The sequence below is a fragment of the Scyliorhinus canicula genome, chromosome 14 (assembly GCF_902713615.1).
Source record: "Scyliorhinus canicula chromosome 14, sScyCan1.1, whole genome shotgun sequence".
Taxonomy (NCBI): domain Eukaryota; kingdom Metazoa; phylum Chordata; class Chondrichthyes; order Carcharhiniformes; family Scyliorhinidae; genus Scyliorhinus; species Scyliorhinus canicula.
This window is the reverse complement of record NC_052159.1, coordinates 34,580,444-34,593,872: the sequence shown is the minus strand read 5'-3', so window position 1 is coordinate 34,593,872 and position 13,429 is coordinate 34,580,444. Positions and strand designations below refer to the sequence as shown.

The window sequence follows — 13,429 nt, the reverse complement described above, 5'->3', positions numbered from 1 at the left end:
TTAGGGAGGATTAGAAGGATTACTCGCTATTTTGACAGAGGAAGGATTTCTATTTAAAGGGACCAGAACATGTTTCAGAAAAGCGGATCAGTACATGATATTTTCAAGCTCCAGCACCCACAGGAATGGCAACAGTTGTAGTCTGGGTCCCTCATTCTTACCTTGAGGACCAGCAGAGTGGTGACAATGAGATGAGGTCTCTCAGACAGCCTCTCTGAGCAAGCAGGTATTGATGTACAAGGAAGTGCAGTTAAAGGTAGGCGAAGCAGTGGGCCAGTGAAGTGCTGTCCAAGCAACTAGCAATCACCTGCCAAGCAGGAAGAGTGCTTTCAACATCAGCCTCTTATCTGGGGATCTTTTCATAGAATTTACAGTGCAGAAGGAGGCCATTCGGCCTATCGAGTCTACACCGGCTCCTGGAAAGAGCACCCTACCCAAGGTTAACACGTCCACCCTATCCCCATAACCCAGTAACCCCACCCAACACTAAGGGCAATTTTGGACACTAAGGGCAATTTATCATGGCCAATCCACCTAACCTGCACATCTTTGGACTGTGGGAGGAAACCGGAGCACCCGGAGGAAACCCACGCACACACAGGGAGAACGTGCAGACTCCGCACAGACAGTGACCCAAGCCAGAATCGAACCTGGGACCCTGGAGCTGTGAAGCGATTGTGCTATCCACAATGCTACCGTGCTGCCCTTTTCTTTTATTCATTCGTGGGATGTGGGCTTCGCTGGCCGGGCCAGCATTTATTGCCCAGTCCAAGGGAGTCAACTACATTACTGTAGATCTGGAGTCACATGTAGGCAAGAGCAGGTAAGGATGACAGATTTATTTCCCTAAAGGACATTTGCAAACCAGATGGGTTTTTTTATGACAATGATTTCATGGTCACCAGATTTTTAATTGAATTAAAATTTCACCATCTGCCATGGCGTGATTTTAGCCCCGGTCCTCAGAGCATGATTCTGGGTCTCTGGATTACTGGTCCAGCAACAATACTACTGCACCACTGCCTCCCCTTGGCCTGGTTTTTAAAGAATCATTCATTCAAGGAATTGTGGACCTTGCTGGTTAGGCTAACATTTATTACCCAGCCCTAATTGCCCTCGAAAAGGTGGTGGTGAGCTGCCTTAGAATCAGAGTCCCTACAGTGCAGAATGGCCTCCTTCTGCACTGTAGTGAATGTTGTAGATGGGGTGCCAATCGTGCAGGCTGCTTTGTCCTGGATGGTGTCAAGCTGGAGTGTTGTTCGAGCTGCACTCAACCAGGCAAGTTGTAATTTTCTCACCCTCCACCATCCTGGGAAAGTTCCAACCATACATTAGATAATACAAGCCAAATTGCATCTTTAATTCTTATTCAATGCATGTAGATGACATTTAGCTGATAAATGCATCTTGGAGTCAGGAAATATTATCACAATGCGAGTAGTTTACCAGTACCATTCTTTCTTAAATAGTGTGTTTTTTAAAATATATCACAAACATCTTTTTTAAATGAAGTCAAAATAGCACAGGTTAGTGCATGGATATTTTTTTGCAAATTATAATTCTGTAGTAACCAAACTCCTTAACCCTGTATCTAAACAAGTTAATAAATCAGCAAGCACAACTTTCAATCTTTACAAGCTAGCTGCTTCAAAATTCTCATGGTGGGCATTTTTAATCAGTAAACTTTAGCAAATAATGAGTAATGGAAGATCTGAATTGATAGCATTGCCCCTAGTGTGTGTATGTGTGTGTGGGGTGGGAGGGGGGGGCTGCAAATCTACTATTGTGGCAGAGACTCCTACAAGCCGATGCGTCTTGTCCTTTCTCAGTGAAAAACAAAAACAAAATAATGCCATAAACAATAATATGCCACTTGGTTGGTCACAGAATAGAGAAAATCTGGGTTTATTCCAGAAGTGTCAAGGAGCCTAACAACATCTGCTTAGATAGTAAGCAAAGGAATATATGATCCATTCATCCGAATGTCTCTTGGTTACCCTCTCTCTAAATACAAGTAAGATATCTACCCCATTAGCTAATTCTAATATGTATTTGGTCAGCATAAAAGGAATAATATAAACTTATGAATCAAACCTTAGTTTTAAACCTTTCCATTAATAAAATCAATATGAATGGAACAGGGCCAGAACAAATACAGTAGTTGGTTTTCAGAGAATTCATAACTAGCAGTTCATCTTCTGCAATGCATTGAGCTAGCCTTTTGTAATACACTTGAAAGACTATATAAATATGTTTTTTATTTATTCATTGTTCATTAATTACTTTGAGAAAGTGGTGAGCCACCTCCTTGACACCTGAATGGTTTGCCAGCCATTTCAGAGGACAGTTGTCAACCATGTTTGTGGGTCCACAGTCACATATAGTCCTGACCAAACAAGGACAGCAGATGTATTTCCCTAAAGGACAATAGTGAATCAGATGGGTTTTAAATGATAATCCAGTAGTTACACGGTCACCATTACTGATACCAGCTTTTTATTCCAGGATTTATTTCATTATCTAAAATTCCCCAGCTTCTATGTTAGGATTTCAACCCCTGGTTTCAGTTCATTAGCCCATTCCTCTGGACTTGTATTAACACTTCTCTAATGTTATGTCCCACAGATAACACTTGAATGAAAGCTAGTGTGTCTCACTAGTTTACTGACATTGTGACTAATAAAGACCATTTCAATCTTAAATGTTGTTTCTATTTCATCCCTTACCAAATTTATATCTTTAGATATATTCTATTAGAAAAATTACCATCAAGTTTCACCTACATACACTACTAAATATACTGTATGTCTAATCAAAGAGCTGGATAAATTCAACAAGCATCAGTTTTATATTGGAAGCTTAAAAGATACACAAAAGCAAGTCCACTATTGCCACCCTAGTTGAGAAGGTAAGCCTGGTTGCAGGGAATACGGAGTTCCTGGTGCGGGTGAGTAGCATGCAAAACCATTGTTGCCCTGAGTTGAAAAATTCTCCAGAGTTGCAGCTGAATGTGTCTGGGGAAAAAAAAACAATGTAACAGTAACTGTAATTGCAACACGGTGTTCACATTTATATATATATATATATTTTATGTGGCAACTCTTTCTGATTAGCTACTCAATTTCCATTTTATTACTGCTTGCACTCTGCTAAGACCAACCAATCACTATTACTCAGACTGCATCTTGAGAATAACATTTTATTTTACACATATACTTAGATTTGAGCAAGGAAACCCTCGTCTATCATATCGCACCCTCTCTCTCATGTCTAGTCTCCAATCTTTCTAGCTCCACTAAAACATCACTCATTTTTGCTATTAGTCACATCACTTCTGAAATTTTCATCAAGAGTTTCATCTACACATTCAAGGTCTTCATCTTTGCTCACCATAAACAAAGTATTAAAAAGTACACACATGTTGCTGAATCTCTCAGGGGAATGGTGTGGGAGGAGGTGATGAACAAATTTTACTTGCCACTCAGTAATAGTTACAGCGGAGAACAAATAGAAAGTTGGTGAGCACTTTGCCAAACATCTCCCTTCTGTCCACAAGCATGGCTTAGAGCACCCTATCGTATACCACATAAATTCACAATCACAATGTCAGTCCAAACTTCTGCCCTCAGCCTTACACTTCCAAGTCTTACACAACCTTCAAGAACACCATCTCCCCTTTCTCTTAAGACAATCTGCAGCCTTCTTTTCTGAACACTGACTTCAGATGCCCATTATACCTCATTGTAGAAGTTGATAATGATGTGAAGGAGCGGTGTCTGCCAATGTCCAGGGTGAGTGAGAATTTGGGTTAATGTTCATTGGAAAAAGGGATGTGAATCTTCGTCAAAAGTGTTGATCAGGGACGAGGAGCTGGTGACGCATCGATCTTGACCCTTTTTATCCCTCTTTCTGAACTCTGCCTTTGACGCGCTGTATTTTGACAGCACCTTCTGTTTAAATATCAAACCCGTTTCTTTCAAACTTAATCTCCAGGATTTAACGTTTTCCATATTTCCTACCATTTGTTTTTGTTTCCCACTTATCTATTCAAGTTATTTTGTTTCTTTAATGCATGTTAATTCTTCAATGCTTCATCACTTGACAGATGACATGTTACACCATCCAGCAAGAATGTCACAGATATGTTCTTCTGCCTGTAGATTATATTCTCCTTTCCCCTTTTTGTATGTTTGGCCATCTCTTATTTTTCAATTCACAAACATCAGTTGTCTCTTCTTGTCATATGCTGATTGGTCTGCTGTATGATTCAGATGTGATATTTTGCTTTTATTTAAATTGCTTGAATTATAGTGGAGTTCTCCAGAGGTCGGTGTTAAGACCCCCTGCTCTTCTTCATATAAATATATTATATATAATGGTCCAGAATGTATACAGAGCACAATTTCAAAATCTGTGGATGATCCAACTGGGAAGTATTATGAATGGAGAACTTCAAAAGGATGTGGCTGGCAGAATGGACAGACAAATGGCAGATTAAATTTAATGCAGAGATTAAAGTGAAGTGTAAAGTGATTCATATTGGTGGTAGGAACATGAATAGACAATATAAAGGACATAATTTTGAAAGGGGTCGGGAACAGAGGGATTTGGTTGGAAAGTGCCATTCCCATAACTTCAAGCATGGGGTGCATTTGTATGAAAGTTTCTGGAACAGTAACTTTAAAAAAAAGAAATGGACACACACCAAGTGCCAATGGTGACCATTGCAACTTCACAATTGGCAGCTTCCAAAAAGTTGCTACTTAAATCACCCTGGGTGGATCCTCCCCATGGAATGAACATATCTCTAAAGAATTTACACTTACTATTGTTTGGGGATTCACCCAAAACACAAGTCCAGACTCCATGTCTCAACAGGATACTCCAGTTGAGGCCAAACCAGTGTTGTAAACTAGTTCAGCATAATTTCCTTGCTGTTGTACTCTATGCTCCATTAATAACGCCTAGGATGGTGTCTGCTTTAACTGCTCTCTCTCAACCTGTCCTGCCACCTGCAAGGATTTATTCAAATTGTTTGACAGAGGAGGGGCGACGACCTGAATCTTCAATTCCTTCCCCTTACTGTCCATAATCATGATTTTGGAAAGGTAAGTGTGTGTGTGCCCCTCTTAGCCCCTTGAGTATGCAGTCAAATGAATAACAACAGCAAGCTTTCATGGGTTTAAATATAGTGTTAGGAAAACAAAAGTAGTTTTAAGGGATTTATATTGGTAAACATTAGATACATATTGGTATAGTTTTAGGTGTGTTTAATTTAATGTTTCTATGACTGAAACTGGATGAAGATAACAAGTATTATTATCCAGACATAGAGGCCCAGAGATACATTCGCAGTCTGCAGAGAACACTACAAATCACAGAAACTGCTAGAGTTTCATCTTTCTTGTTAAGAATAGGAGTCTGTAAAAACATAAAGTCTCCCAGCTTGATTCCTGAATTCAAACCCAGCTCCAAAGTTGGATCTCCGAATACGCAAACCCCAGGGTGGGCAATAAATGCTGGTCTAGCCAGGAATGCTCACATTCCATAAATGAATTTTTAAAAAAAGATCACATCGTTCTCAAGGAGACTAAAAGATGTGCAAACATCTCTCTTTCCAAAACCACACTAACTATGGACAATACAGGAAGAGATTGGGGGTTTCAAATTATCTCACCTCCGCTGTTTGTAACAATGTGTATAAATTATTGAAGGTGGCAAGACACAGAGCAGTTAATAAAACATGCAGCATCCTAGGCTTTATTAATAGGGGTACAAAATACAAAAGCGAGGAAGTTATGCTGAAGTTCTACAGATGACTGATTCATCATTAATTGGAGTACCATGTCCAATTCTGGTCACCATATTTTAAGAAATATTTGAAGGCATTTGAGAGAATGCAGAAAAAATTCAGAAGAATGATTCCAGGGATAAGGAGCTTCAGTTACATAAATAGGTCAGAAGTTAGAACAATTTTCCTGAGTAGAGAAAAGAAGCATTTTGGTAGAGGTACTCAAAAACATGCAGGGTCAGGACAGAATTGATAGGGAAAATTGTTCCTATTAGTGGAAGGCATGAGGAAAAGCTTTAAGGGCGTGGGTAGGATCTGGAATGCACTGGAAGTATGGAGAAAGCAGGTTAAATTGAGACATTCGAGAGGGAACGAGATTATGTGAAACAATAATCTAGTTACCTACAGAGAGACAGCAAAGACAAAACAGGCCAAATGACCTTTTCTGTAACCATTCTGTGATTCAGTCTGCATCTACTAGGCTTGACAAACACTGCTGACATATTGTTCACTGAATATATTATTTAAATTTTAATCCCTTTCATAACTAGATAGAATCATAGAATCCCTGCAGGGCAGGAGACCATTCGGCCTATTGAATCTGCATCAATCCTCCGAAAGAGCACCCCACCTAGGCCCACTTCCCCACCCTATACCTACCTAACATTTTGACACTAAGGGCAATTTAGCATGGCCAATCACATAACGTGCACATCTTTGGACTGTGGGAGGAAATGGAGCACGCAGAAGAAACCCATGCAGATACAGGGAGAACGTGCAAACTCCAGTCACCAAAAGTTGGAATGGAATCCAGGTCCCTGGCGTTGAGGCAGCAGTACTAACACTGTGCCACCCCCTTAATCTTCTTATTAATATTTTTTAAGGTTTTGATCAGCTATTCTCCAAGTATTCAGATGCTAGTCTATTCAAATCCTTCATAATTCTGTGGAGATAAATTTCATCCAAAATATAATTTTGCTCAAGACTTTCCAATATTGCATCTAAATATTTCTAAGAAACATGTTGCTGAAGCTTTTCATCCTGCGCTCATCTGACAAACACAAGCACGCCAAATTTCAAACAATCGCAACAATTTATACTACGGGAGAAAAGAGTACTGACTGGTTATCAAGTCAACTTTAATTCACCGAGATATTGACATACAAAGAAGAACGATAGGCTTGTCAAGCTCCCGAAGAATTCAAAAAAGGGGCAAGGCTTGAATATATTTTAGCAGAATCGTCCCTACATATGAATGTATGCCACTTCTAGCAAACATAAATGAAGATGTGACTAAAAGATTGAATGTTTTTAATCTCTTCTATATTTTTCACCTGACCACAGATGTAGCTGATAAGTGACTACTTTGCTGAAAGCTTTCTTCTTTATATCTTTATAAACAGTTAACAGATCTCCTAGAATTGGCAACTGCTGAACATCTAACCATCTCTGCCACAAGATGGAGCTTTTCTACTTATTAAAAGTACTCAGCTCCAAGTTAAATAACACGGAGCCACAAAAATGTTTACCAATTATTTCCTCAGTAGTACCTTTCAAAATTCTACGGTCTCATCCATGTGCTGTACATTTAGTATCGAGTTTAATCTGCATAACTGATCTACACACGTTACAGATCTTCTAGTTTGATGGGATTCAGAATGGGAAAGCAAAAGAAATAGGATCCGTAGACCAGCGAATCAAGAGCTACGGGGGTCAAATAGAAGGGGAGAGTTGAGACCATAATCAGTTCAGCCATAATTTTATCGAATGGCAGAGCAGGCTCAAAGGGTCAAATGGCCTACTCATGCTTCCAAGCCCTATAAAGATAGAAAATATTCAACTTAGAAGTTGAACAGCTGAAACTAACTCTCTCATCTTCTACAATCAATATATTAATTGCCCATGCCTTGTATTTATGACACTGTACACACCAACTCTTCCCAGATATAAAAGCTGAGAAAATTGTTCTGTTTCAGCCCGAGTGCTCACACATCTTACCTGCAGTAAAGCGGAGGGTGCAGAAGATTGTAATCCAGGAAGAGATGCAGCACCCATAGTAGTTTGGAATCCTGGCAATGATGTAGTATCCACATTAGACTGTAGACCTGTTGGTGACACCATACTCACACCAGACTGTACACTGGGGATTGAAGTGGTGCCCACAGTGGACTGGAGATCAGAAAATGAGGTAGTTCCCATAGTGGATTGGATGCCAGAGAGCGCAGGAGTACCTACTACAGATTGGATTCCTGGTAGAGAGCCAGCACTTAGAGACTGAAGCCCAGGCAAAGAAGCAGCACCTAAAGCAGACTGGAGAACAGGCAGAGAAGAAGCAGCAGCCATTGCAGACTCAAGACCAGGCAGAGATGAGGCAGTCACCGCAGATTGGAGGCTGGGGAGGGATACTGAACTTGTAGTAGGTTGCAATCCAGGTAAAGAGGCAGCCACCACAATAGAATCAAGTCCAGAAAAAGATGTAGATGACTGCATTCTGGGGAGAGCAACAGCAGCAGGCTGCAGCCCAGGGAGAGAGGAAACAGAATGTTGGAGTCCAGAGGGGGAGGCAGGAAGAGACTGGAGTTCAGAAACAGATGTAGAAGCAGGGTGGAGTCCAGAGTGTGAAGTGGCAGCAGCAGACTGTAGTCCAGCAAGAGAGGCAGCAACTGCATGTAGACCAGCAAGAGAGGCAGCAGCTTGTAGTGCAGCTGGAGATGCTGCAGTAGATCGCATTCCAGCTGGCGATGCTGCAGTAGATCGCATTCCAGCTGGCGATGCTGCAGCAGAACGTAACCCAGCGAGAGATATTGTAGGCTGCAATCCAGCAAGAGGTGTTGAATTTCCATTAGGTTGAAGTCCACCTAGAGATGCCGTGGCCTGCAGTCCATGAAGAGAGGCAACATCAGCACCAGATTGGAGTCCAGCAATAGAGACAGCAGACTGAAGTCCAGGCATCGTAGCTGCCACCACACCATTCTGGAGTGCAGATAGAGATGTAGCAGCACCAGAAGAATGCATTCCTGCCAAAGTTGCTGCAGCTGCAATAGACTGAAGTCCAGGCAGATTTGCAACAGTCATTCCTGCTTGGAGTGCAGACAGAGTTGCAGGAGATAAAGTCTGATTCTGGAAAAACATTGACATTCCTGGGAAGGATACAAGACCTGGGAAGGAGTTGTTCAAAGGTGGAGATATGTTGGCATTGTCACTTGTCTGAATCCCTGAGACCGAACTGAAAAATGATAAAACAAAATGAAACTTAAAAGCTTGAACAATTAGAATCACAAAAGCAACAGTGATACATTTTTAAAGTAATCAAGGCCAGGACATTTAGCATGCCAGAATTTCTATCCCATCATCTGAAGAATAGGTGCGGGGGAGGGGGGGAAACGGCACACTGCCCTGCAGCCATTTCACACTTCAACGAGCGTTAATTGGCTACGGGCAGAACTTCTGCCCCTCTCTCAGGAGAAAGCCTTGTTTTAGAGAGCTGCTGACAAACCTGATTGGCCAGCAGCTCTCTAGTCCTTGCAGTGCCAGAAGCTGCAGGAATGGGGCTGCAAACAGTCCCCAAAGCCCAAGTCCCAGGATTCCTGGAAGAATGATGTTTTGGGGGTCACTTGGCAGGGAGGGTAGGAGAGGCTTGGCTTTGGGGGGCAGGTGTGTCCTGTAGTTAACTGCCTAGTATTAAAAAGGAGCTTCTGATGGAGGCGATACCCCAACCTCCTGCCCGAGGCCTGAACCCCCAGCCCCACATAACTCCTCCCACCAGCCTAAATATGGAGGCTGGGTGGGAAACGGCCTTAGCAATTGTCCATTTAAAGGCCTCAATTGGCACATGAATAGATGGCCTCTCTTGCCAGATTGTAAATTGTAGAGACGGACGACAACCCAGCGGGAAACCGACCAGAGGAATTTTGTCCTTCAAAATCGCAACAGCATCAACCAATCTATTGTAAGCCATTAAGTATAAAAATGAATATCATCTCACAAACATTATTTTGACAATTTGACAAACACTAAAGAATGTAAAAAAATAGTGCCATTCCAACAGAACATTTCAAAATATATATTTCCTGGGTAATTGATACCCACAACAAGCAATCAAACCTAGTGTTTTGAGGCTGAAAAATCTGAGATTTAACTTTACGTTAAAGAACATATTTTATAGCAATTTAACCGTACTTGCTCCTCGTCCCTTAATAGATATTATGAAGAGTTTTGATGAGAGCAGACAGGAATAATGTGTTTTTACTGGCAGGAGGCTCAGTAACCAGAGGGTGTAATTTAAGCTAATTGGCAAAAGGACCAGGGAGGAGATAGGAAAAAATATGCAGTTAGTGGTTATGATATGGAATGCACTTCCTGAAAGAATGTTAGAGGCAGGTTCATTAATAAATTTTCAAAAGGGAATAAACTTGAAAAGGAAAAAAAAATACACCCCGGAAAAACTATCCATTATAAACAATGGAATAAATACTGACAAGTTGAATGAAAAAGAAGACCATGAATTGCAAGTATTCTCAATCTAAAATGCCTCCTATTTCAGTGATTATTTAATGAAATGAAACTAAGCAGAGTCTTTGGCACCCTCTGCTCCTTCCAGAATTTCAAGCCTATCCTTTTCGATGTTAGTGTTTAATAGTCACCTGAACAGGCAGACATAACATTAATTTAATATCTGATCCATAGGCTAGCATCACCGATAATCAGCACGTTCTCATTTAATTAGGCTTTTAAGTCTCATGTGAGCTGATATTCACATTTTCTGAGCCAAGTCACATTTAATTTTGTCATGTAAAATTGTTCTGTTAGGTCTTTTCTGCAAATTATCGGGGATTTTGATAAAACGTAAAGATGTTTAGTTGAGATGCACAAAGACCATAGACGTCTCCCACAGTCCAGAGATGTACAGGTTAGGTAGATTAGCCATGCTAAATTGTCTTTAAGTGTCCAAAAAGGTTAGGTGGGGTTACTGGGTTATGGGGATAGGGTGGAGGTGTGGGCTCTAATAGGGCGCTCTTTCCAAGGGCCGGCCGAATGGCCTCCTTCTGCTCTGTAAAGTGATGCTATTTTCAGCAACCTCATTAATTGCATTATGCGGGTAAGAAATAAATCCCACATTGTCAGGTTTAGCAGTTTAATTGAAATGTACACAACGATGCTTTTGTTTTGCATATTTCACAATGCATTAGCTGCAGTGACAACAATACACTCACCCAGTTTGCAGCATCATACCAGGACTGCAGTTTGTGTTGCTATAGCTGGATGTTAACACAGCGGTGGAAGAACTATGAGTAGGTGTGCCAGCATTTCCTGACATTACTTCGCCATGTGCCTGAGACATCTGTGGTGCTGCTGATATCACAGTTGTAGTATTCTGACACTCAGGATATGGAGGTGGGGCAGAAGAGACAGCTGACAGGGGAACGCCTGAAAAGACAGCGGGTATCGGGGTGGACGTGCCAAGCCTTGGAAAGACTGGAGTTACTGGTGCTGAAGCAAAAGCTAGTTGATTTACAGGCGACTGTACAAGTGTAGGTGCTGCAACAGGTGTTGCAGGAGCTGATGGGTAAGAACCATGTGGTGAGAATGCAGCTGGATGTAAGTTGGCAGCAGATGAGTTGTAACTCAATTGGCTGGCTGGTCTGGAAAAAGCTGAAATAAAATAATTTTCCCTTTTAAAAATGTACTGCATTATATACAATAGATAATTACAGAAAAAAATATATTCTCATCTAATGTTCCCAGCCCACCATTTCAAATTTGAATCCTGGTACACTCCCAAGGATGCTTGACAATTTAAAAAAAACTTTTACCTGTCTGACCTGCAGATGGTTTCAGTGACAAATGGCTATCAAGCTGTACCGTTCGATTTTTTCTCCTCTGCATATCTCAAAGCAACAGCAGGAGATATGTCCAACCTCCTAACCTGCAGTTTATTGTTACAGCTGCCTTGCTTACCTTGGCATCACCAGGGTATAAACCTCCCAAATTAATCCGTCTCCTGCAAAAGTGACAGCAGTTCAAAAGGAGCTCACACTTCATCATTTGTATGGAATCCCCAAAGTTCAACATATTATTGAATAGCATACCAGGAACATAGCAGTCCCTCCCCATCATGCCATCCCCTTGATTTCAGATAGAGTCATAGGTGTTTACAGCATAGAAATAGACCCTTCGGTCCAGCCTATCCATGCCGCTCAGTTTCTATCACTACGCTAGTCCCACTTGCCCGCATTTGGCCCATATCCCTCTATACCCACCCTGCCCATGTAACTGTTTAACTAAAGGGAAAAAATTGTACCCGCCTCTATCACTGCCTCTGGCCGCTCGTTCCAGATGCTCACCGCCCTCGTGTGAAAAATTGTCCCCTCTGGTCTCTTTTGTATCTCTCCCCTCTCACCTTAAAACCTTTGCCCTCTACTTCTAGACTCCTCTATCTTTGGGAAAAGATGTTCACTATCTACCTTATCTATGCCCCTCATTATTTTATAGACATCTACAAGATCACCCCTAAGCCTTCTACGCTCCACGGAAAAACGTCCCAGCCTATCCGGCCTCTCCTTATAGCTCAGACCATCACGTCCTGGTAACATCCTCGTAAATCTCTTCTGCACTCTTTCTAGTTTAGCAATATCCTTCCTACAATAGGGTGACTAGAACTGAACACAGTATTCCCTGTGATGTTAAATCAAGGTCCTAACTGCCTGTTCAGTTGACATAAAAAACCATGATAAATTTGAAATTATTTTTCCAGTTTCGTCAATCAAATACCATTTAAATAAATTATCTAATCATATATTTAATTTACTGTTTTTGGGGATTGAAGTATAACTAGACACAAGAAACTTAATAACAGTAATCAGACTTCAAATATAATCCTTCAATTGTTAAGTGCTTCAGAATATCAAGGCACTATAGAACTGCAAGTTTATTCCTTAATGAAGAAAATGAGCCTTTGGTCTGTGACCATACATTCACACCAATACTCTCGACCTGGTACTTGCCATGATTCAGTCTTTTTACACCAATCCATGATTGCCACCATTGAGAAACCCAAGGGCAATATATTGAATTGTCACTGGTGCCAGTCTATAGGTGGAACAGACCAAGCCATGGAATAGGACTACCATGGAGGTAGTCTGTACAACCAACCAAGGCAGAAACTAATGGGGAAAACTCAGCTAATTGCATAAAACAGCTAAATCACAAGACATCCAAATATCTACTCAATACCCATATCAAAAATCGCCACTCGAAATTAAATGAATTCAGTATAGACATCAGATAATATATGGTTTGTACATTTCCTTAAGCTTTATTTGTCTAATTTCTAATTACCATCTTCTTTGTTTTACTTATCGTGTTATATAACTGTTTTACAAGTCACATTCATGGCATAGATCAATGCACTCATTAGGAAATTAGGTTGACAGAATTTCAGCCCGGCCTTGGTGGATGGGTTTACCAACATTGGGTGGTGAAATACAAAACAGTAAATTGGAATATTCAGCAGCACTGGCCAAAAGATAAATATTTGTGGTCAACACTACATAATAATCTAAAGTGCCTTTACAGCCGACAAATAATCAAACTTATAAGCAATGAGTTTGCTCTTTGAAGATCTAAAATAAATGAATT

General features: G+C 41.0%; 1 protein-coding gene across 5 annotated transcripts in view; it reads right to left on the bottom strand.

The window, feature by feature from the left end:
* Window positions 1–643: 643 nt before the first annotated feature.
* The window catches only part of proser1 (proline and serine rich 1), a 34,455-nt gene continuing 21,669 nt past the window's right edge, over window positions 644–13,429 (bottom strand). For all 5 annotated transcript variants that reach the window (XM_038817650.1, XM_038817647.1, XM_038817648.1 and 2 more), the window contains 3 exons: window positions 11,005–11,443; window positions 7,790–9,017; window positions 644–3,014 (listed from right to left, as the gene is read on the bottom strand). In XM_038817650.1, coding sequence (XP_038673578.1) covers window positions 2,886–3,014; window positions 7,790–9,017; window positions 11,005–11,443 — 1,796 coding nt within the window. In that variant the 3' untranslated portion in view covers window positions 644–2,885. The remainder of the gene's footprint in view (window positions 3,015–7,789; window positions 9,018–11,004; window positions 11,444–13,429) is intronic.